Source organism: Diabrotica virgifera, chromosome 1 (genome assembly GCF_917563875.1).
Source record: "Diabrotica virgifera virgifera chromosome 1, PGI_DIABVI_V3a".
Lineage (NCBI taxonomy): Eukaryota > Metazoa > Arthropoda > Insecta > Coleoptera > Chrysomelidae > Diabrotica > Diabrotica virgifera.
The window spans coordinates 236,370,458-236,387,106 of NC_065443.1; the positions used below are offsets into that span (position 1 = coordinate 236,370,458).

Below are 16,649 nucleotides of genomic sequence, written 5' to 3' on the forward strand. Positions count from 1 at the left end.
CAGGAGATTCTCAGCATTCTTCGATACGTCCACATCTCAAATGCTTCCAATCTATTGAGGCATTGTTTATTGAGAGTCCATGTCTCCACACCATACAAAAGAACAGAAAATACATAACATTTTAGTACTCGCTTTCTAAGATTTAGGCTGAGGTCTCTACTACATAATATTTGTTTCATATTAGTGAATGCACTTATAGCCTTTTCTATTCTAATTCGGATTTCTTTGGTATAATTGTTTGTTTCACTAATGTTTGTCCCTAAATAGTTATAATTCTGAACTCGTTCTATCGTCTTATTATTTACGTGTAGATTGATGTTTCTATTTTTCTTTGATATAACCATGAATTTCGTTTTCTTTATGTTTAGTGACAGACCAAATTCTTCACTCGTTGCAACAACCTTATCTAAAATTCTTTGTAGATCTGTAATAGTTTCTGCTATTAGTATTGTGTCATCGGCGTATCTAATTTCACATATGGGTAGGCCATTTATTTTTATGCCTGCTACTTCATCTTCTAATGCTTTTTTGAATATTTCTTCTGAGTATGCATTAAACAGTGATGGCGACAAGACACAGCCCTGTCTAACGCCTCTTTTGATTTTTATTTTATTGGTGTTTAAATTATTTATTCTTATTACAGCTTCTTGTTCATAATACAGATTATTTATTATTCTTATATCCCATGTGTCGATGTTCTTTGTTCTCAGTAGTTTTATTAACGGATTATGTTTTACCGTATCGAATGCCTTGTTATAATCTAGGAAGCAGACATAGATGTCCTGGTTTACATCTAAACATCTCTGTATTAGCACATTTACTGCAAATGATGCTTCTCTGGTTCCTTGAGCATTTCTAAATCCGAACTGAGTTTGTCTAATGTCTTGTTCTAACTTTTTGTACATTATACGATGAATAATCTTTAGAAATACTTTGAGTATGTGGCACATTAGACTGATGGTACGGTGTTCGCAACATTGTCTGGCGTTTCTCTGGTCCTTCTGTGTGACTACGTTACTCATCCATATGTTAACACTGGTCTTATTAGTGTTCATTATACGGTCGGTTTTATTTTCCTGGGTAGGGTTGACGCCATTTGTCACGTCGTAGTAACACTTATCAGCCAGCACCATTTTTCTTTTAATTTCTTCGCTAACCTGGTTTTTTAGTAGTAAAAATCGTAGTTATAAGGTGTCCACATCTCCCAATTCCATATCACTGATTCTTAGTCTAAGGATCTGATTATTTGAATTAGAGAAGCACATATTATTTTGTCTTTTTGGGCATCTACACTCAGGTGCAAAAAAATCGATCCACTGAAAATTTGGTTATTTTTTATGTCTAGAATTTCCTAAACCTGTTGTCTGATTTAAGTGATTTTTTTACCATGTTATAGCCTGATTCATTAACACTATCGCTGTAATAATATTGTTGCTAGACAGGTAAACTGTCATTGTATACCGGGTGTACGAATCAAACTGTGTTTTTTCTCAAAGTTCGCATCATCCTGTGTACTATTCTAGCGTTTATAAAATACTGAAATTAAAACCAACTATAGCCTCAGGTTTTCTTAACAGATAATAAAAAAGTTAGATACTTTAACAACTGGCTATGTTCGTCATCAGTACAGGGCGTTTCGAAATAAGTGCGGCAAACTTTAAGGGGTAATTTTACACATGAAAATAATGGCAGTTTGCTTTATAATCATATGTCCGCAAACGCTTCGTTTCCGAGATACGGGATGTTCAAATTTTTTTTACAAACTGACGATTTATTTATTGCTTTAAATCCAGTTAAGATATGCAAATCAAATTTGGTGGGTTTTAAGACGTAGTTATTGCACATTTTTTGACATACAATTAAGAATTTTATATTCACCATTGGCGTGCATACGGGTAATATGATCGGTCATAATACCCGTTTGCGCGCTAGTGGTGAATATTAAATTCTTAATTGTATGTCAAAAAATGTGCAATAACTACGTCTTAAAACCCACCTTTGATTGGCTTATCTCAACTGGTTTTAAAGCAATAAATAAATCGTCAGTTTGTAAAAAAATGAACATCCCGTATCTCGGAAATGAAGCGTTTGCGGACATATGTTTATAAATCAAACTGTCATTATTTTCATGTGTAAAATTACCCCTTAAAGTTTGCCGCACTTATTTCGAAACGCCCTGTACTGATGACGAACATGGCCACTTGTTAAAGTACGTAACTTTTTTATTATCCAACATAAGCGAATGAATCTAAAAACAGAATGTTAAGAAAACCTGAGGCTATAGTTGGTTTTAATTTCAGTATTTTATAAACGCTAGAGTAGTCCACAGGGTGATGCGAACTTTGAGAACAAAAAAACAGTTTGATTCGTACACCCGGTATAGAATGACAGTTTACCTGTCTAGCAACAATATTATTACAGCGATAGTGTTAATGAATAAGGCTATAACATGGTAAAAAAATCACTTAAATTGGACAACAGGTTTAGGAAATTCGAGACATCAAAAATGAACAAATTTTCAGTAGATCGATTTTTTGCACCCGAGTGTATTTTTAGTCGCAAATACATCAAGCTAATTAGTTAATATAAAAATCTCGAATTAATTCAGAACTGAGGTTAAATAGAAGACACGATAGTCTGTCTTAGTACATTTTTACAATCGAAGAGTCTTTAAATCTCGTTCAATATTCTGACTCGCTATCTGTATCTGCCAGTGTTAGCTAGACTGTTAGTTAAACAAGCCGAGGCGGTATTTGAAACTCCAGCATGACATGTAGCAATTTATGTCTTTATATATAGCTTTCAAATAAAAAAATATGTGGTAGGTATCGACGTCGAACTCTGAAGTATTCTTAAGAATTTGTCTAACTGTAAAGATTTGGTCGGTTTTTGATTTGTTTCGCCGGATCCGTATCTTTCCATTTGGTGGCCATGGGGGAGTATTCTTCTATATAGAATATTAGACCTATTTTGTATACTTATTCAGTAGGGTAATGTATCTATAATTATCGCACACCATCAAATCTCCCTTTTTGTAAATAAAGTGGACATAGTATACGAAATTTCCAGTCAGTGGGTATTCCTTTTTTTGCCTCGTGTGTTTCAAAAGGTGGTTCGCCATCGTTGTTAAAGAATTCAACGGGGATTTTTTTTATTTTAAAATGGCTTTTCTAATTACTTATACGGAGAGCGCTGACTCTTCGTCCTGATTCATACTCAGCAGTTATTTAAAAGGAATCTAGATTATTCTAGATTTGACCTCTTATCTACAACTATTTATTTGTAAGCAGAATTCTTCGGTCTTTTCTATCGTGGTGGTTGACTATCTCGTTTAGGGTATGGTCATATTGCTCTTTCTACTTTTTTGGGAAAATTCCCATCTCTGGTCATAAGATTTTCATACTCTTTCATAGTTAATCGTGTCCTAGCTGCTGAAATTTCTCATATCTTTGTTTTTCTGCTGACTTATGGCTCTACACTCTTCGTCTAATCAATACTCATTCATTTTAGCCTTGTTACGATGTTTATAACCGCTTTGTGGATTGTTTCTTTGAATTTAGTCCAGTGTTCTTCTAACCTTGAGTTGCTACCGATTCCAGGTAGCTTTTCGTTTAAAATTTTCATTGATTTAATGAAAAAATTTAAAAATAAAATTCACTATATTTATACATTTTATAGCAACAATATTTACCTGGCGAATTGATATTCCTGAATCTACTGGAAAAGATGGAGTCCCAATTGAGCTCAACGGGGATCCTCGTGATACTGTCAAAGCCGTTGGCAGAGGCTGATCTTTAATTGTTTTGGAAGAACTAGTCGATGGCATACCCATATCTAATGGATATTTTTGGCCTATGGTCGGGGGAGCTTTGGGAAAATTAAACATTCCAGCTGAAAATAAAGGGTTTAACATCGGTTAACAACAGTAATTAGAGCAATGATTTCACATTATGAAAGTATCATTAAAACATATTTTAAGTTAATTTAGGTTAGGTTGAATTTTTGACAGGAGGAGGTGAGGGCGTATCCACTCTTAGACAATTTCTTAGAAGTACAATTCTTATGGAAACGAGTAAGCAGATTTTAGTGCGCGTTATCCCATCGTCGATAATATTGAATTATTGCATGAACCATTTTCTGTTTTCCTGTTTTGATCATCAGAATTGGTAATCCAGATCATTGGGCATTTTTGTTAGGGTTTTTTAGGTCTAAGAGTGTGTATGTTTAAATTTGTAAGGTGAGCGAACAGACGTATAGTAAGTAGGCTCGGAAATCGGTTAGAAAATTTAAACCGAATATAACAAAATTCAGTTTGGCAATATTCTCTACCTAGAGAAGAAAAAACAACTTCACCTACAACGTCTACAAAATCAGGAAAACATTGAGATTCAACAACAATACCGGGACCTAAATAGAGAAGTGAAAAGAGAAGTGATTAAAAGAAAAAACGCAACCTGGATAAAAAAATGTGAATACAGAGATTAACAATTAGGAGGAACTAGGAGTTCCGAGGCATGGAAGATGATAAAGAATGTCAGAACATCACAAAAAGGTGGGCACACAATTAAGTATATCTGATGCAGAGTGGGAATAACATTTTAAGGAATTATTAGTAGAAAAACGACCACAATACAATAATTCAAGAAAAAGAGAATGATAAACAGAGAGAACACGAAATAGAACTAGATAAAAGCAAAGTGGAAGAAGCTATTAAAACTATGAAATCCCGGAAAGCACCCGGGGCTGGAGGAATTAATCCTGAATTAATAAAATATGGACCACCCAAACTATGGGATATGCTTAAAAAACTTTTCGAAAGATGTTTAAATGGAGAAAAAATACCAGATGAATGGCTAACATCACATATTACTCCCATACATAGGAAGGGACCTAAAAATAACCCCAAAAACTATAGGGGAATCGCAGTCATCAGCACTATTGGAAGATTATACTCCAGGATATTAAGAAATAAAATAGAACGAGAAATTCAAGGAAAGCAAGATGAAGAACAAGCTGGTTTTCGTGCGGGACGTTCAACGGTAGACAATCTCTTCACTTTAAAAATAGCACTAGAAAAAAGAATACAGAGAAATCCGGAAACCCACATCGCTCTTATCGACCTAGAAAAAGCCTATGATAGTGTCCCCATAATAGAACTATGGAAGTCAATGAAAGACATCGGTATCGATGGAAAACTCATACAAGCAACTAAAATGTTATATGAGACCGCCAACACCAGAATCAAAAACGGCAAAAATTTCACTGAGGCATTTAATACTTCAAAATATATCTTGACCAATCCTTACAGAGGATGACAGAAGCAGTAAAACCGATGGGACTGAAAGTGGGAGACGACTCCCTATTTACATTAAACTTTGCGGACGACCAAGTTGTTATAGCCCAAGATCAGGATGACTTAAGAGGAAACAGTAGCGATCAACAGGTAGCAAAAACGCGTTACAAGATTGCGGCTGTAATTTTAAATATTTTTTCGAGATATTTGGCACACGTATTCGTAATATAATAAAGAATGTCGGTACAGAACCCAATTTGAAAAATATATTAATATGTGGAAATTACTCTGTAATTAAATACAATATTAAAAAAACGAGCCTGTACCGCCATTAAGAAGAACAAAAAAATACACTTTCTTCAAATAAACTTTTTTATCCGATGTCTAGATTTTGTGTCATTTTGGAATTACTAAAATTTTTATTTCATTAGTAGTTCTAAAATGACACAAAATCTAGGCATCGGATAAAATAGTTTATTTGAAGTAAGTCTATTTTTTTGTTCTTCTTAATGGCGGTACAGGCTCGTTTTTTTAATATTGTATTTAATTACAGAGTAATTTCCACATATTAATATATTTTTCAAATTGGGTTCTGTACCGCCATTCTTTATTATATTACGAATACGTGTGCCAAATATCTCAAAAAAATATTCAAAATTACAGCCGCAATCTTGGAACGCGTTTTCGCTACCTGTTGATCGCTACTGTTTCACCTTAAGCTATATGATACGGAAGCTAAATGAACATTACCAACAGGCAGGATTAGTAATAAATATGGACAAGTCACAATACTTCATAGTGGGAAACGAAAACATTGAAAACCTACCACTGGAACAAGGACATATTGTTGGTGTGAAACAATGCACAAATTTGGGAACTATATTTAACAAACGAGGAAATAGTGAAGATGAAATACAACACAGAATCAATAAAGGTAGAAGCATCACTCGATCCCTCAATTCAATGTTATGGGACAAAGATATCAGAGAGAAGAATATATGAAAGTATAATGAAGAGCGCTACAATCTACGGTGCAGAAGTTTGGGACATAAGTGCAAGAAATAAAAAGAAGCTACTTAGTACAGAAATGGACTTTTTGAAGAGAAGTTGTCAGGTCTCAAGATTAGAACATGTAAGAATAAGAAATTAAACAATTAGAGAACATATGAAGGTGGAAAAAACTATAGTAGACGATATTGAAAGGAGACGGCTGACATAGTTCGGTCACGTTAAAAGAATGAATGAGACTCGCTGGCCGAGAAAAATATTAGAGTGGGTTCCACCGGAGAGAAGAAAAAGAGGACGACCACGGAGAAGCTCGAGGGACAATATTCAGGAGGCAATGGATTCGAGGCAATTAGATAAAGATATGTGTTACGATAGAAAAAGTTGAAAGCTGGGTATGGAGAGGCGGCGACAGCCGTAGTAATCCATTATATATAATATTCTCTACCTACCATGTCTTCTCGGATATCAACAGAACCGTAATTTAGTCAAGACAAATAATATATTTAGAGCAACAAAAATGAGATGTTTTAACCAAATAATGTTTCAAAGATGATGTGCAAAATAATTTTGAATTCGGTTCCGCTAATAAACTTGCTTTTCTTTTCATTAAAAGGGGCCGTCCATTAATCACGTGATGTTTTTTTTGGCATTTTTTAACCCCCCCTCCCCTTGGTGATACATTTTGAGGTTTAAGACACCCTATATCACGTGCATTTGGACATTTCGTAATTTTTTATGGACCCTCCCCCCCTTTCGAGCCTCACGTGATTAATGGACAGCCCCAAAGCAGAAAAAAGTTTAATTTCTCTTGCTTTATATTTATCGTCTAATTATTATTGTAATACGTACATATGTATTAATAAGCAAGTATTTATCTAATATCTGTACCTACTAATATGCAAGTGTTTACTGCAAGTTCTAAAATGACTAATTTACAATAATTAATGGAATATTAAAATATCGGCATGTGCGTATCTTTTCAGCGGCTACTCGAATTTCTTAAACATTTATACCTAACATTGATACAGTCACTTTGTGACGGTATCAATTTACAAACTACAGGGCTATAAAACTGCTTAGCCACACCATGAAAATATGGGAAAGAGTAATTGATAGACGGATACGTGAAGAGACCGAAATATCCGAGAATCAGTTTGGCTTTATGCAGGGCAGATCAACAACAGATGCAATTTTCATTATAAGACAGTTGATGGAAAAATACAGGAGTAAATAAACAAACGCTCATATGGTATTCATTGATCTTGAGAAAGCATTTGATAGAGTTCCTCGCGAGATTCTGCGGTGGGCACTCAATAAGAAAGGAGTCCCTGGTGAATATTGTGATTGATATGTATGAGGGAGTAACGACTAGTGTTACGACAGGTGTGGGAAATACTGATAAATTTCATGTGAAAGTAGGGTTGCACCAGGACTCGGTGCTTAGTCCGTATTTATTCTCATTAGTTTTGGACCAGATAACAGCGAAACTACAGGGTAACATTCCATGGTGCTTAATGTATGCTGATGATGTCGTGTTAGTAGGAAATAGTGTAAGAGACTTAGAACAAAAACTGGAACAGTGGAGACAAGCTCTGGATGAAAAAGGTTTAAAACTTAGTAGGACAAAAACAGAGTATTTGGAATGATCATTTAAAGATGGAGTTACTACAAATAACATGGTATCTTTGGATGGTGAACTGATTGTAAAAAGCAATAGTTTTAAGTACCTGGGATCGGTATTACAGAGTAATGGAGAAATAGATGGAGATGCATGCAGTAGAATTAGGGCTGGATGGATGAAGTGGAAGGAAGCGAGTGGTGTGCTGTGTGACAGGAAAATTCCAATGAAGTTGAAGGGAAAATTCTATAAAAAAGGCATAAGACTGGCTATGATGTACGGAACTGAATGTTGGGCAGTGAAAAAGAAAGAGGAACAACGAATGCATGTGGCGGAAATGAGAATGCTTAGATGGATGAGTGGAGTGATAAAAAAGGATAAAATTAAAAATGAGTATATTACGGGAAGTCTAGGTGTGGCACCAATTGATGCCAAAATGAGAGAGCATAGGTTGAGATGGTTTGGTCATGTTCAACGTCGAGACGCTAATCACCCAATACGAAGAATTGCTGAAGTGCAGATTCCTGGAAGGAGTAGGGCCCTCTGACGGCGAACTGGCCGCAAGATCGGCATTCAGTCAGTGGCGTATCTTCCAGGTGTTGATTAATGCTACATCTTATTGTTATTTGACACTAAAACAGCCTTTCATTTCACGATCGTTTAAAATATGAGCTACGAAAATTCACCATAATTTATAAGTTTAATTAATTTTAAAACCTGTAATTTTTTCAAAATTATTGCTTGCGTAATTTTTGGCACATCCTTTACATACCGTTTCCCACCAGTTTATGAAATATATGATATCAAAACTAGCTACACGATTTAATACTTTAAGCACGTTAGTAAAAGATCACAAAAGCGTGTACCTATTGTGAGAAATGGATTAAAAATGCACAATAGGGCTTTTCAACGATTCTCGTTTGTTTAGAGCTTCTGTCATATATCGTATATTAATATTATACACAGATTATACGACATATGACAGAGGCTCGAAACAAATGAGAATCGTTGAAAAGCTCTATTAGAATCATTATAGCATTGAAAATAAACTTATGAATGTCAAGCTCTTTCACCATAAGAATTGTTGTTCAATTTTTAGGAAGCACAACAAATAATAAAAAAAAACAACATGTTGCAACAAAAACATGCAAATATAAAGTTTGATCGTACAGACATCAGCAACGACACAACGCAAGCGTGTTTCATTATTAGCGTTCGTACGGTTGGCACAGTTCTTAGACATTTACTACGGTTGCCTACACCGATTAACCAATGAACATTAAGCCCACGATTACGTCACGAGAGTACAGTAATTTGAATCGTAATATGATTAATCGGTATTTTTATGTCTTTGATGTATGGAAAATAGTAAAAATAGTTGTGAAATAAAGATGTTTAGTGGATTATAATACCTAATTATGGAAAACTGTTGATTTTTAAGTGGTTTTGTACTTAAAATTAATCTGGATCGGTAGTTCACGTTTATCCAACGGTTAATGCAAGATTTACGGAAATTTAGACCTTCAATCTCCATTCCACACTGAAAATTTGTCGTTTATACTGAATTTCCATCAATACTGGATTAACTAGTGAATACATACCGTCCTTAGCGCAGCTAAGATTATATGAATTAGAATTATGTACTTGTATAATTTATGGTAAGAATTTAAATAATAGGTAATTACAGTCGGAAAAATGAAAGAATACCCATGAACAAACATATAAAACACGCTGTATTTTCCTGTCACCGTGTCACAAAGAAAATTGCCCAGCGCAAGTACATGTAATAATAATTATTACATGTACTTGCGCTGGCCAATTTTTTGTGTGACACGGTGACAGGAAAATACAGCGTGTTTTATATGTTCGTTCATGGGTATTCTTTCATTTTTCCTACTAGAATTATGTACTTGTATAATTTATGGTAAGAATTTAAATAATAGGTAATTACAGTCGGAAAAATGAAAGAATACCCATGAACAAACATATAAAACACGCTGTATTTTCCTGTCACCGTGTCACAAAGAAAATTGCCCAGCGCAAGTACATGTAATAATAATTATTACATGTACTTGCGCTGGCCAATTTTTTGTGTGACACGGTGACAGGAAAATACAGCGTGTTTTATATGTTCGTTCATGGGTATTCTTTCATTTTTCCTACTGTATAAATATTCTTATTTAAGCTCCTACAATAGGTACGATGTACAACTGTAATAAATAACTTTTCATGAATAATTCAAAATAAGTTTTTACGGCAAACAACAGAAAAATTCAAATACAAAAATATAAAGTAACCTAGAATATATAAGATAAATAATAACACAAATAATACACATATGTACATACACAATAATACACATTCAAAAATCAAAGATCATTACCACAACAAATTTAAAAATGGTCTTGTGTACTCCTGTGACGTAAGGCAAACATTTTTCTTCCCACCACAGTCGGAGTAGGCAACCGTAGTAAATATCTAAGAACCGTGTGTTCGTAGAGCAAACATTTGAAGTTGTGGATTAGTTGGTGACAGTCAAAAGAATTTGCAGATTGTCTGCTTACTTTGAATCAAAGACTTGCGCAGTTCGAATTGGTTGAATCAAATCCCTAACCCTAATCATATTTAGAAGTTGAATGTTATATGTTATATTAAAAAATAATATAGAATGGTCGCATTAAGCACAAAAATGAAAACTATTTAACCTTAATAAAAATTTTAAATAATTAATTATTAGTTTATTAACAAGAAAATAAAAAAAAAACATTTAGTATTTTCATTCTCGGATAAATTGCTTTCCATGGACCATCGGTAATTGTGGTCTGCAGGAAGAATTCTTAACTGTTGGACCTCATCCATTTTTCAAGATATATAAGTAAAAAATACTTTGTATTTTGTTTAATATTCGTCTTATATTGGCAATTGACATTTGCGGAATACGAGTTCTGTCAATTTTGATAGGGATTGCGCAGTATGCAATTGTCAATGGTTGGAAATTTGTCTGTACGAACAAACCTATAGAAATGAAACCTTGATTTTCACACAGCAGAAAGCACTAAAGCCACAAGCTACCTAAGTATCAAACATAAGTTCTACACTACGTTTAGTAAACACAATTGGTCATTTATAAATTATGATTACTAACCCTGCGATGTATCCGGCATATTAATAATTGAAGGTGAAGGAATTGGTTGAGCAGGCGATACTGTTAGTGATGATGGCAGACTAGTAATGTTTAACGTTTTCATTAAAGCGTCCGTTTGACGCTTCTCTTCTTCGCCGCTCGATTTCATTTGTTTACTCTGTTGCTCTTTTTTCTTTTCTGCAAGTTTCTCTTGAAGAGTTTTACCACCTGCAGTCAATATATGTTTAGAAATATCTACTCGGTATAGTTTTAACAAAAGTATGCAAATATAATCTATATATTTTTAACGTTGCATACGATTTGATATAGGTATTACAATAGTACAAAATAGACCACAAGAAATGAGATCAATCAATCTAATGCAGCTCTTCCAAAAGGAAGACAAAGCGGACCCAAAGAATTACCGAGGAATTAATTTATTAAAATACAACATTAAAATTAACAACCAAAGTAATAACAAACAAACTGAATGAAACTATAACATTAGCAGAACAACAACAAGGTTTTAGGTTGGAAAGATCATGCTCCGACGATATATTTATAATGAGGTAAGAAATCATTAGAACAAAACAAACCGGCATATTTGGTTCGTAAACTTTAAGAAGACATCCACAGGGTCAGGGACAGGACGCTATCCATTTTTGAACAAACGAAAGATACCTCTATAAGTAATTAACACGGTCAGAAAATATATAACAGAACAACACAATAAAAGTAAAAGTGGAATAAGAATTAACTGACCCAATTAATGCTGGCAATGGAATAAGACAGAGGGATTCCCTGAGTCCTCTATTGTTCCACCTGATCATGGATGAAATAATTAAAATATCAGAACTAACAAGGATACCAAATGGGAGAAAAACAATTTAAAATAATATGCTATGCAGACGATGTAGACCAAAGAAAGCTAAAACCATACTGAAAGAAACCGTTCATTTTTGGAATTCGCCAATCTCGAATTGGTGTTTTTATCAACAAACCGCCTTGAAGAAGTCCACAATGAAGCTGCCCACCGAAATCAACAGATGTGATTTAAGGAGAATCAGTACCCAGACACCTAATTACTTTCATACGTTGAAGAGTCAAATCAGCCAAAAACAAGATACTCTCCTATCCATCTAAGAAAAATAATCTTAAAATTTAGCGGCCGATTAGATAGAGGAAATAGAGGAGATAGTTTATTCTCAAAGTAAACAACATAAAAAATGAAGTAGTTTTCAATCCTAATAGCAAGATTAATAATATTTAAAAATATTAAAATATTACTAAAAGATTTTTAAATTGAAAACTTATTGGTCCATTTTCCATTTAAAAATCTTTTAGTAATATTTTAATATTTTTAAATATTATTAATATTGCTATTAGGATTGAAAACTACTTCATCTTTCAATTGCCAGATGACGCTAGTCACCTAGTCCATTCACGTCAGTTGCGGTGTGGGGGATGAACTCTAGGTGTTGGTCAATTGGAGTATGGAGTAGCAGGCCTACGTTCTCTCCGATGAGACTCCAACAAGAGTCGAAAATCGTCGATTCAGAGGGCTGGACTGCGCTCCGTATTCTAATTGAAAAATAAGATTGTTTTGCCTTCGCATTGCAACTGAATAAAAATGGAATTTTTATTATATTAAAAGTGTTGAAATGTGGTCTATCGTCGGATAATATCTCTGAGAGAACAACTCTCAAAAAGAATAGGAAATTATATTGACTATAAAAAGAAGGAAGCTCTTATATTTGGGTCATTTTATGAGAAGACAAACATGCATAGTACTTCAAGTAAAGAGATCTGCACGTAGAACAATGACACAAAAGCGACTTTTGACAATTTTTTTTTCTGAAGCACAAATGAGCTATCTATATAAACGGTAAGTAAGGTCAAGATAGCCTTCATGATTTCCAATATTTGATAGGGAACAACACGAAGAAAACATGCGATAAAAAATGATGTGATGTTTTCTTTCTACCTTCTTTCACCATATGCATAACTCTACATATACATTTTTGGAATAATTGTTCAGTTTTAAGTATCTAACCTATTGTCCCATTTGTGTATATACAGAGTGAGTCAATATTAAAATAAACTTGTTGTTAACACCGACTATATATCGACCGTCGATGGTCATTTAAACTTAAAACAACATGCTTTTAATCCGAAAAAATTTAAGTGTCACTAAAATGAAATTATTTAACAAAATAATGTTATACAAAAAAAAAAGACTAGAAAAACCATTTGCTTTGCATATTTTGGATTGTGAATTATTTTTAACTGCACTGATATACGTGTCAGTCAACACCTAAATTTATGATATTCCGAAAGTTTAGTTAACCAATTTGTACAGTGAACAGCTAAATTATAAATCTTGTTTGAGTTTATAAGTACAGGATAACAAAATATATAGAGAAATTTGGCGGTCAACTGAGACTTTTCTATTGATTCACCCTATACAGCAGTAGACAGTATCTGACAGATGTCCGTAGTACCTCTTCCCAAACATTCAAGTTCAAAATAATCCCTCACGAAGCATAATGATATGAAAATGATATAATTTTATTCAAGGTACCAACTTATAATATGCACATTTTAATAGTCTAAAAATTTTAATAAAAAATAAATATATATTAACGTTATATACTTACTGCATAAAATTTTTGGTAACAGTCTTAAGCCTTAACAAAGATTCGGTGCATGTTTTTTGCCAAGGTTTAAGACCTATAGGTGCAAAACCGATTTGTTGAATAAGTAAAAACTGTTAACTTTAATACTTACTTTAAATTTATATCTGACAATTTCATATTTCGTTCATACACTCAATATTTTACTAACCTTCCCATAGAAAACACTATTGATGACTGTACAAAGAGGATTGAAGAGGGACACACGCTTCGCGCTAAGGTAAACAATACAGGCACCGATTAAAGGCAAATAACATAAAAGGAAATACAATAACAAAAGACCTACCATTCCGCATTCATATCGACCAAGAGCTAACAACGTCGGAAAAAAAATTATTTTAAGACAACTGGTTCTAAAATTTATTCCCTATGTTTCCTCGAACACCGTACCAGCCATCTGGCTGCTGATACAGGTTGCGTTCATTACTGCGCAGCACATTTGTACAGGTAAACATATCGAATTTAAAATTATTGTAAGACGAAAAATTATTTTGTCATTACTTTTTAAACATTATTAGAAATATGAACTATAATTGCCAGACATTTCTGTGGTTTAAAATGTAATGACAAAAAAATGTTTCGTCCTAAAATAATTTAAATTCAATATACAGGGTGATTGATGAGTGTGAAAAAGCTCAGTAGATCCGCTATAGTAATAGATAGCAATTAAAGTTGATAACAAAAATTGTAGCCAACTTTCAGCTTTACATTACGAAATTAGTTAGAATACAGTGGCAAACCAAACATGTTTTTTAAATGGAACACCCTATATTTTATTTTATATTCGAAATTCTCTTAACTTTCCCAACACAAAAATATAAATGTTTGTTATGTTATATAGGGCTTTTACAAAGTTATAACCAATTTTTTATGAAAAACGTAACAAGATCAGCTCCCTGTATAAATAAAAATAAGCACAACAGCAATGGTTTATTGGTGCTATATTTTTTTGTTGATTGTCAAAAATTTATAAAAATTGTTGATATTGTTAATTTTTCTTATATCGAATACAGGGTGAGTCAAAACGCAAGTACATTCTTTTCTCAGAAATTTTAAATGGAACACCCTGTATTTTATATCACCATCGAAAAGTATCATTACCGTACTTTAATTATTGTATAATATTCCCTATGCCTAAATTTGTTAGTTTTCGAGATATTTTCATTTTTCAGAGCAAGTTATTAATTAAGGTGTTCTATTTAAAATTACTGAGAAAATAATGTACTTGCGTTTTGACTCATCCTGTATTCGATATAAAGAAAATTAGCAATATCAACCATTTTTATAAATTTTGACAATCAACAAAAAAATATGGCACCAATAAACCATTGCTGTTGTGCTTATTTTTATTTATACAGGGAGCTGAACTTATTACGATTTTCGTAGAACAGTGGTTATAACTTTGTAAATACCCTGTATAACATAACAAACCTTTATATTTTTGTGATGGAGAAGTTAACAGAATTTCGAATATAAAATAAAATATAGGGTGTTCCATTTAAAAAAACATAAGTTTGGTCTGCCACTATGATATCGAACACCCTGTAACATTTTAACTAATTTTGTAATGTGAAGCTCAAAGATGGCTACAAGTTTTGTTATTAATTTTTATTGCTATCTATTACTATAGCGGATCTACTAAGCTTTATCACACTAATCAATCACCCTGATTTTGTATTTACCTGTACAGGTGTGCTGCGCAGTAATGAACGCAACCTGTATCAGCAGCCAGATGGCCGGTACGGTGTTCGAGGAAGCATAGGGAACAATATATGAAATAATCAGCTGTCTTAAATTAGTTTCTCGAAAACGTTGCTAGCTCTTAGACCAATACACCACTTTTGGAAAAGGCATTTAAAATTTCCGTTTGTACGACCACTTTGAGATTGATAATGTCAGTCATCCATCTTCAAATTCTCTTTAAATCCTATTTTTTATACCTTATTCTAAAACCTAAGACCGCGCTCGAATATTATAATTAGAAGTTAAACTTAGAAAACGAGAGCGAGATGTGCAAACCATGGCGCCTTCTAAATCATTTTTAAATTCGTCCACAAATTATGAGTTAGTGCCTTAAAATAAATACATCACCAAATAAGTCACGTGATCGTCGTAATGTTTATGTATACACAAACTCCGCTCGTAAAAATGGAAGCAGAACAAAAAAATTGTGTTTCTTGTTCTGTCTGTAAATAAACTTAACAGCAAAAGTTTTGCACCAAAAATTAGGCTCATTTTGATAGTTGATTTTCTCGTGAACGAATTAACGGATTCCGCTATTTTTTTTATTATCCTAAAATTTTTCTGTGGTATTTACAGTGTGGACAACTGTTTATCTTCTCTTTTGGGCTTATACGGGTTGGAAGAAAAGAAATGTTTTTCTTATGTTAAGTTTGAGACACTCTGTAGGAAGGAGGGAGGACAAAGTACAAGGATAGGTTTACATCGAAATCATGTTGTAGTCTCATGTTTTGTGAACATTTTGTTTTTTTTTTTAATTTCCCTGATATCTTTAAAAATAAAGAAAATAGGTGCTTTTTTCTTTAACATGTGTTCATTAGGAATTAGGATTCATGAAATGGCCAATTTAATTTCTGAATACTTCACTAAAAATTCACGACACGTGATACGTGAGATCCTGCGTTATCATGCATTAAGATGCAATTATTTTCTTTATAAGATGTGAAAGGAACAACATGTTCAAATTCGTTCAAACGTGACATTCAAATGAAACTTCTGTAATGTACCTTTCGCTATTTAAAGAGCCTACACGTAAAGACACTCAATCCGTTCTTGCTACCCCACCCCAAACAATCACACAGCCTCCATTAAACAATCTCGTCTTTCTTATGTTGCACTGTGCAGTGTGCATACCGCTTACCTGATCTACGAATAACTCTATGCGTCGATCAG

General features: G+C 33.5%; 1 protein-coding gene across 5 annotated transcripts in view; it reads right to left on the minus strand.

Annotated features, from left to right (window-relative positions):
• LOC114326725 (calcineurin-binding protein cabin-1) overlaps positions 1-16,649 on the minus strand; it is a 262,120-nt gene that overhangs the window by 25,223 nt on the left and 220,248 nt on the right. For 3 of the 5 annotated variants that reach the window (XM_050648086.1, XM_050648068.1, XM_050648090.1), the window contains 2 exons: positions 11,065-11,271; positions 3,692-3,891 (listed from right to left, as the gene is read on the minus strand). In XM_050648086.1, coding sequence (XP_050504043.1) covers positions 3,692-3,891; positions 11,065-11,271 — 407 coding nt within the window. The remainder of the gene's footprint in view (positions 1-3,691; positions 3,892-11,064; positions 11,272-16,649) is intronic. The other 2 variants (XM_050648079.1, XM_050648093.1) reach the window with 1 other exon arrangement.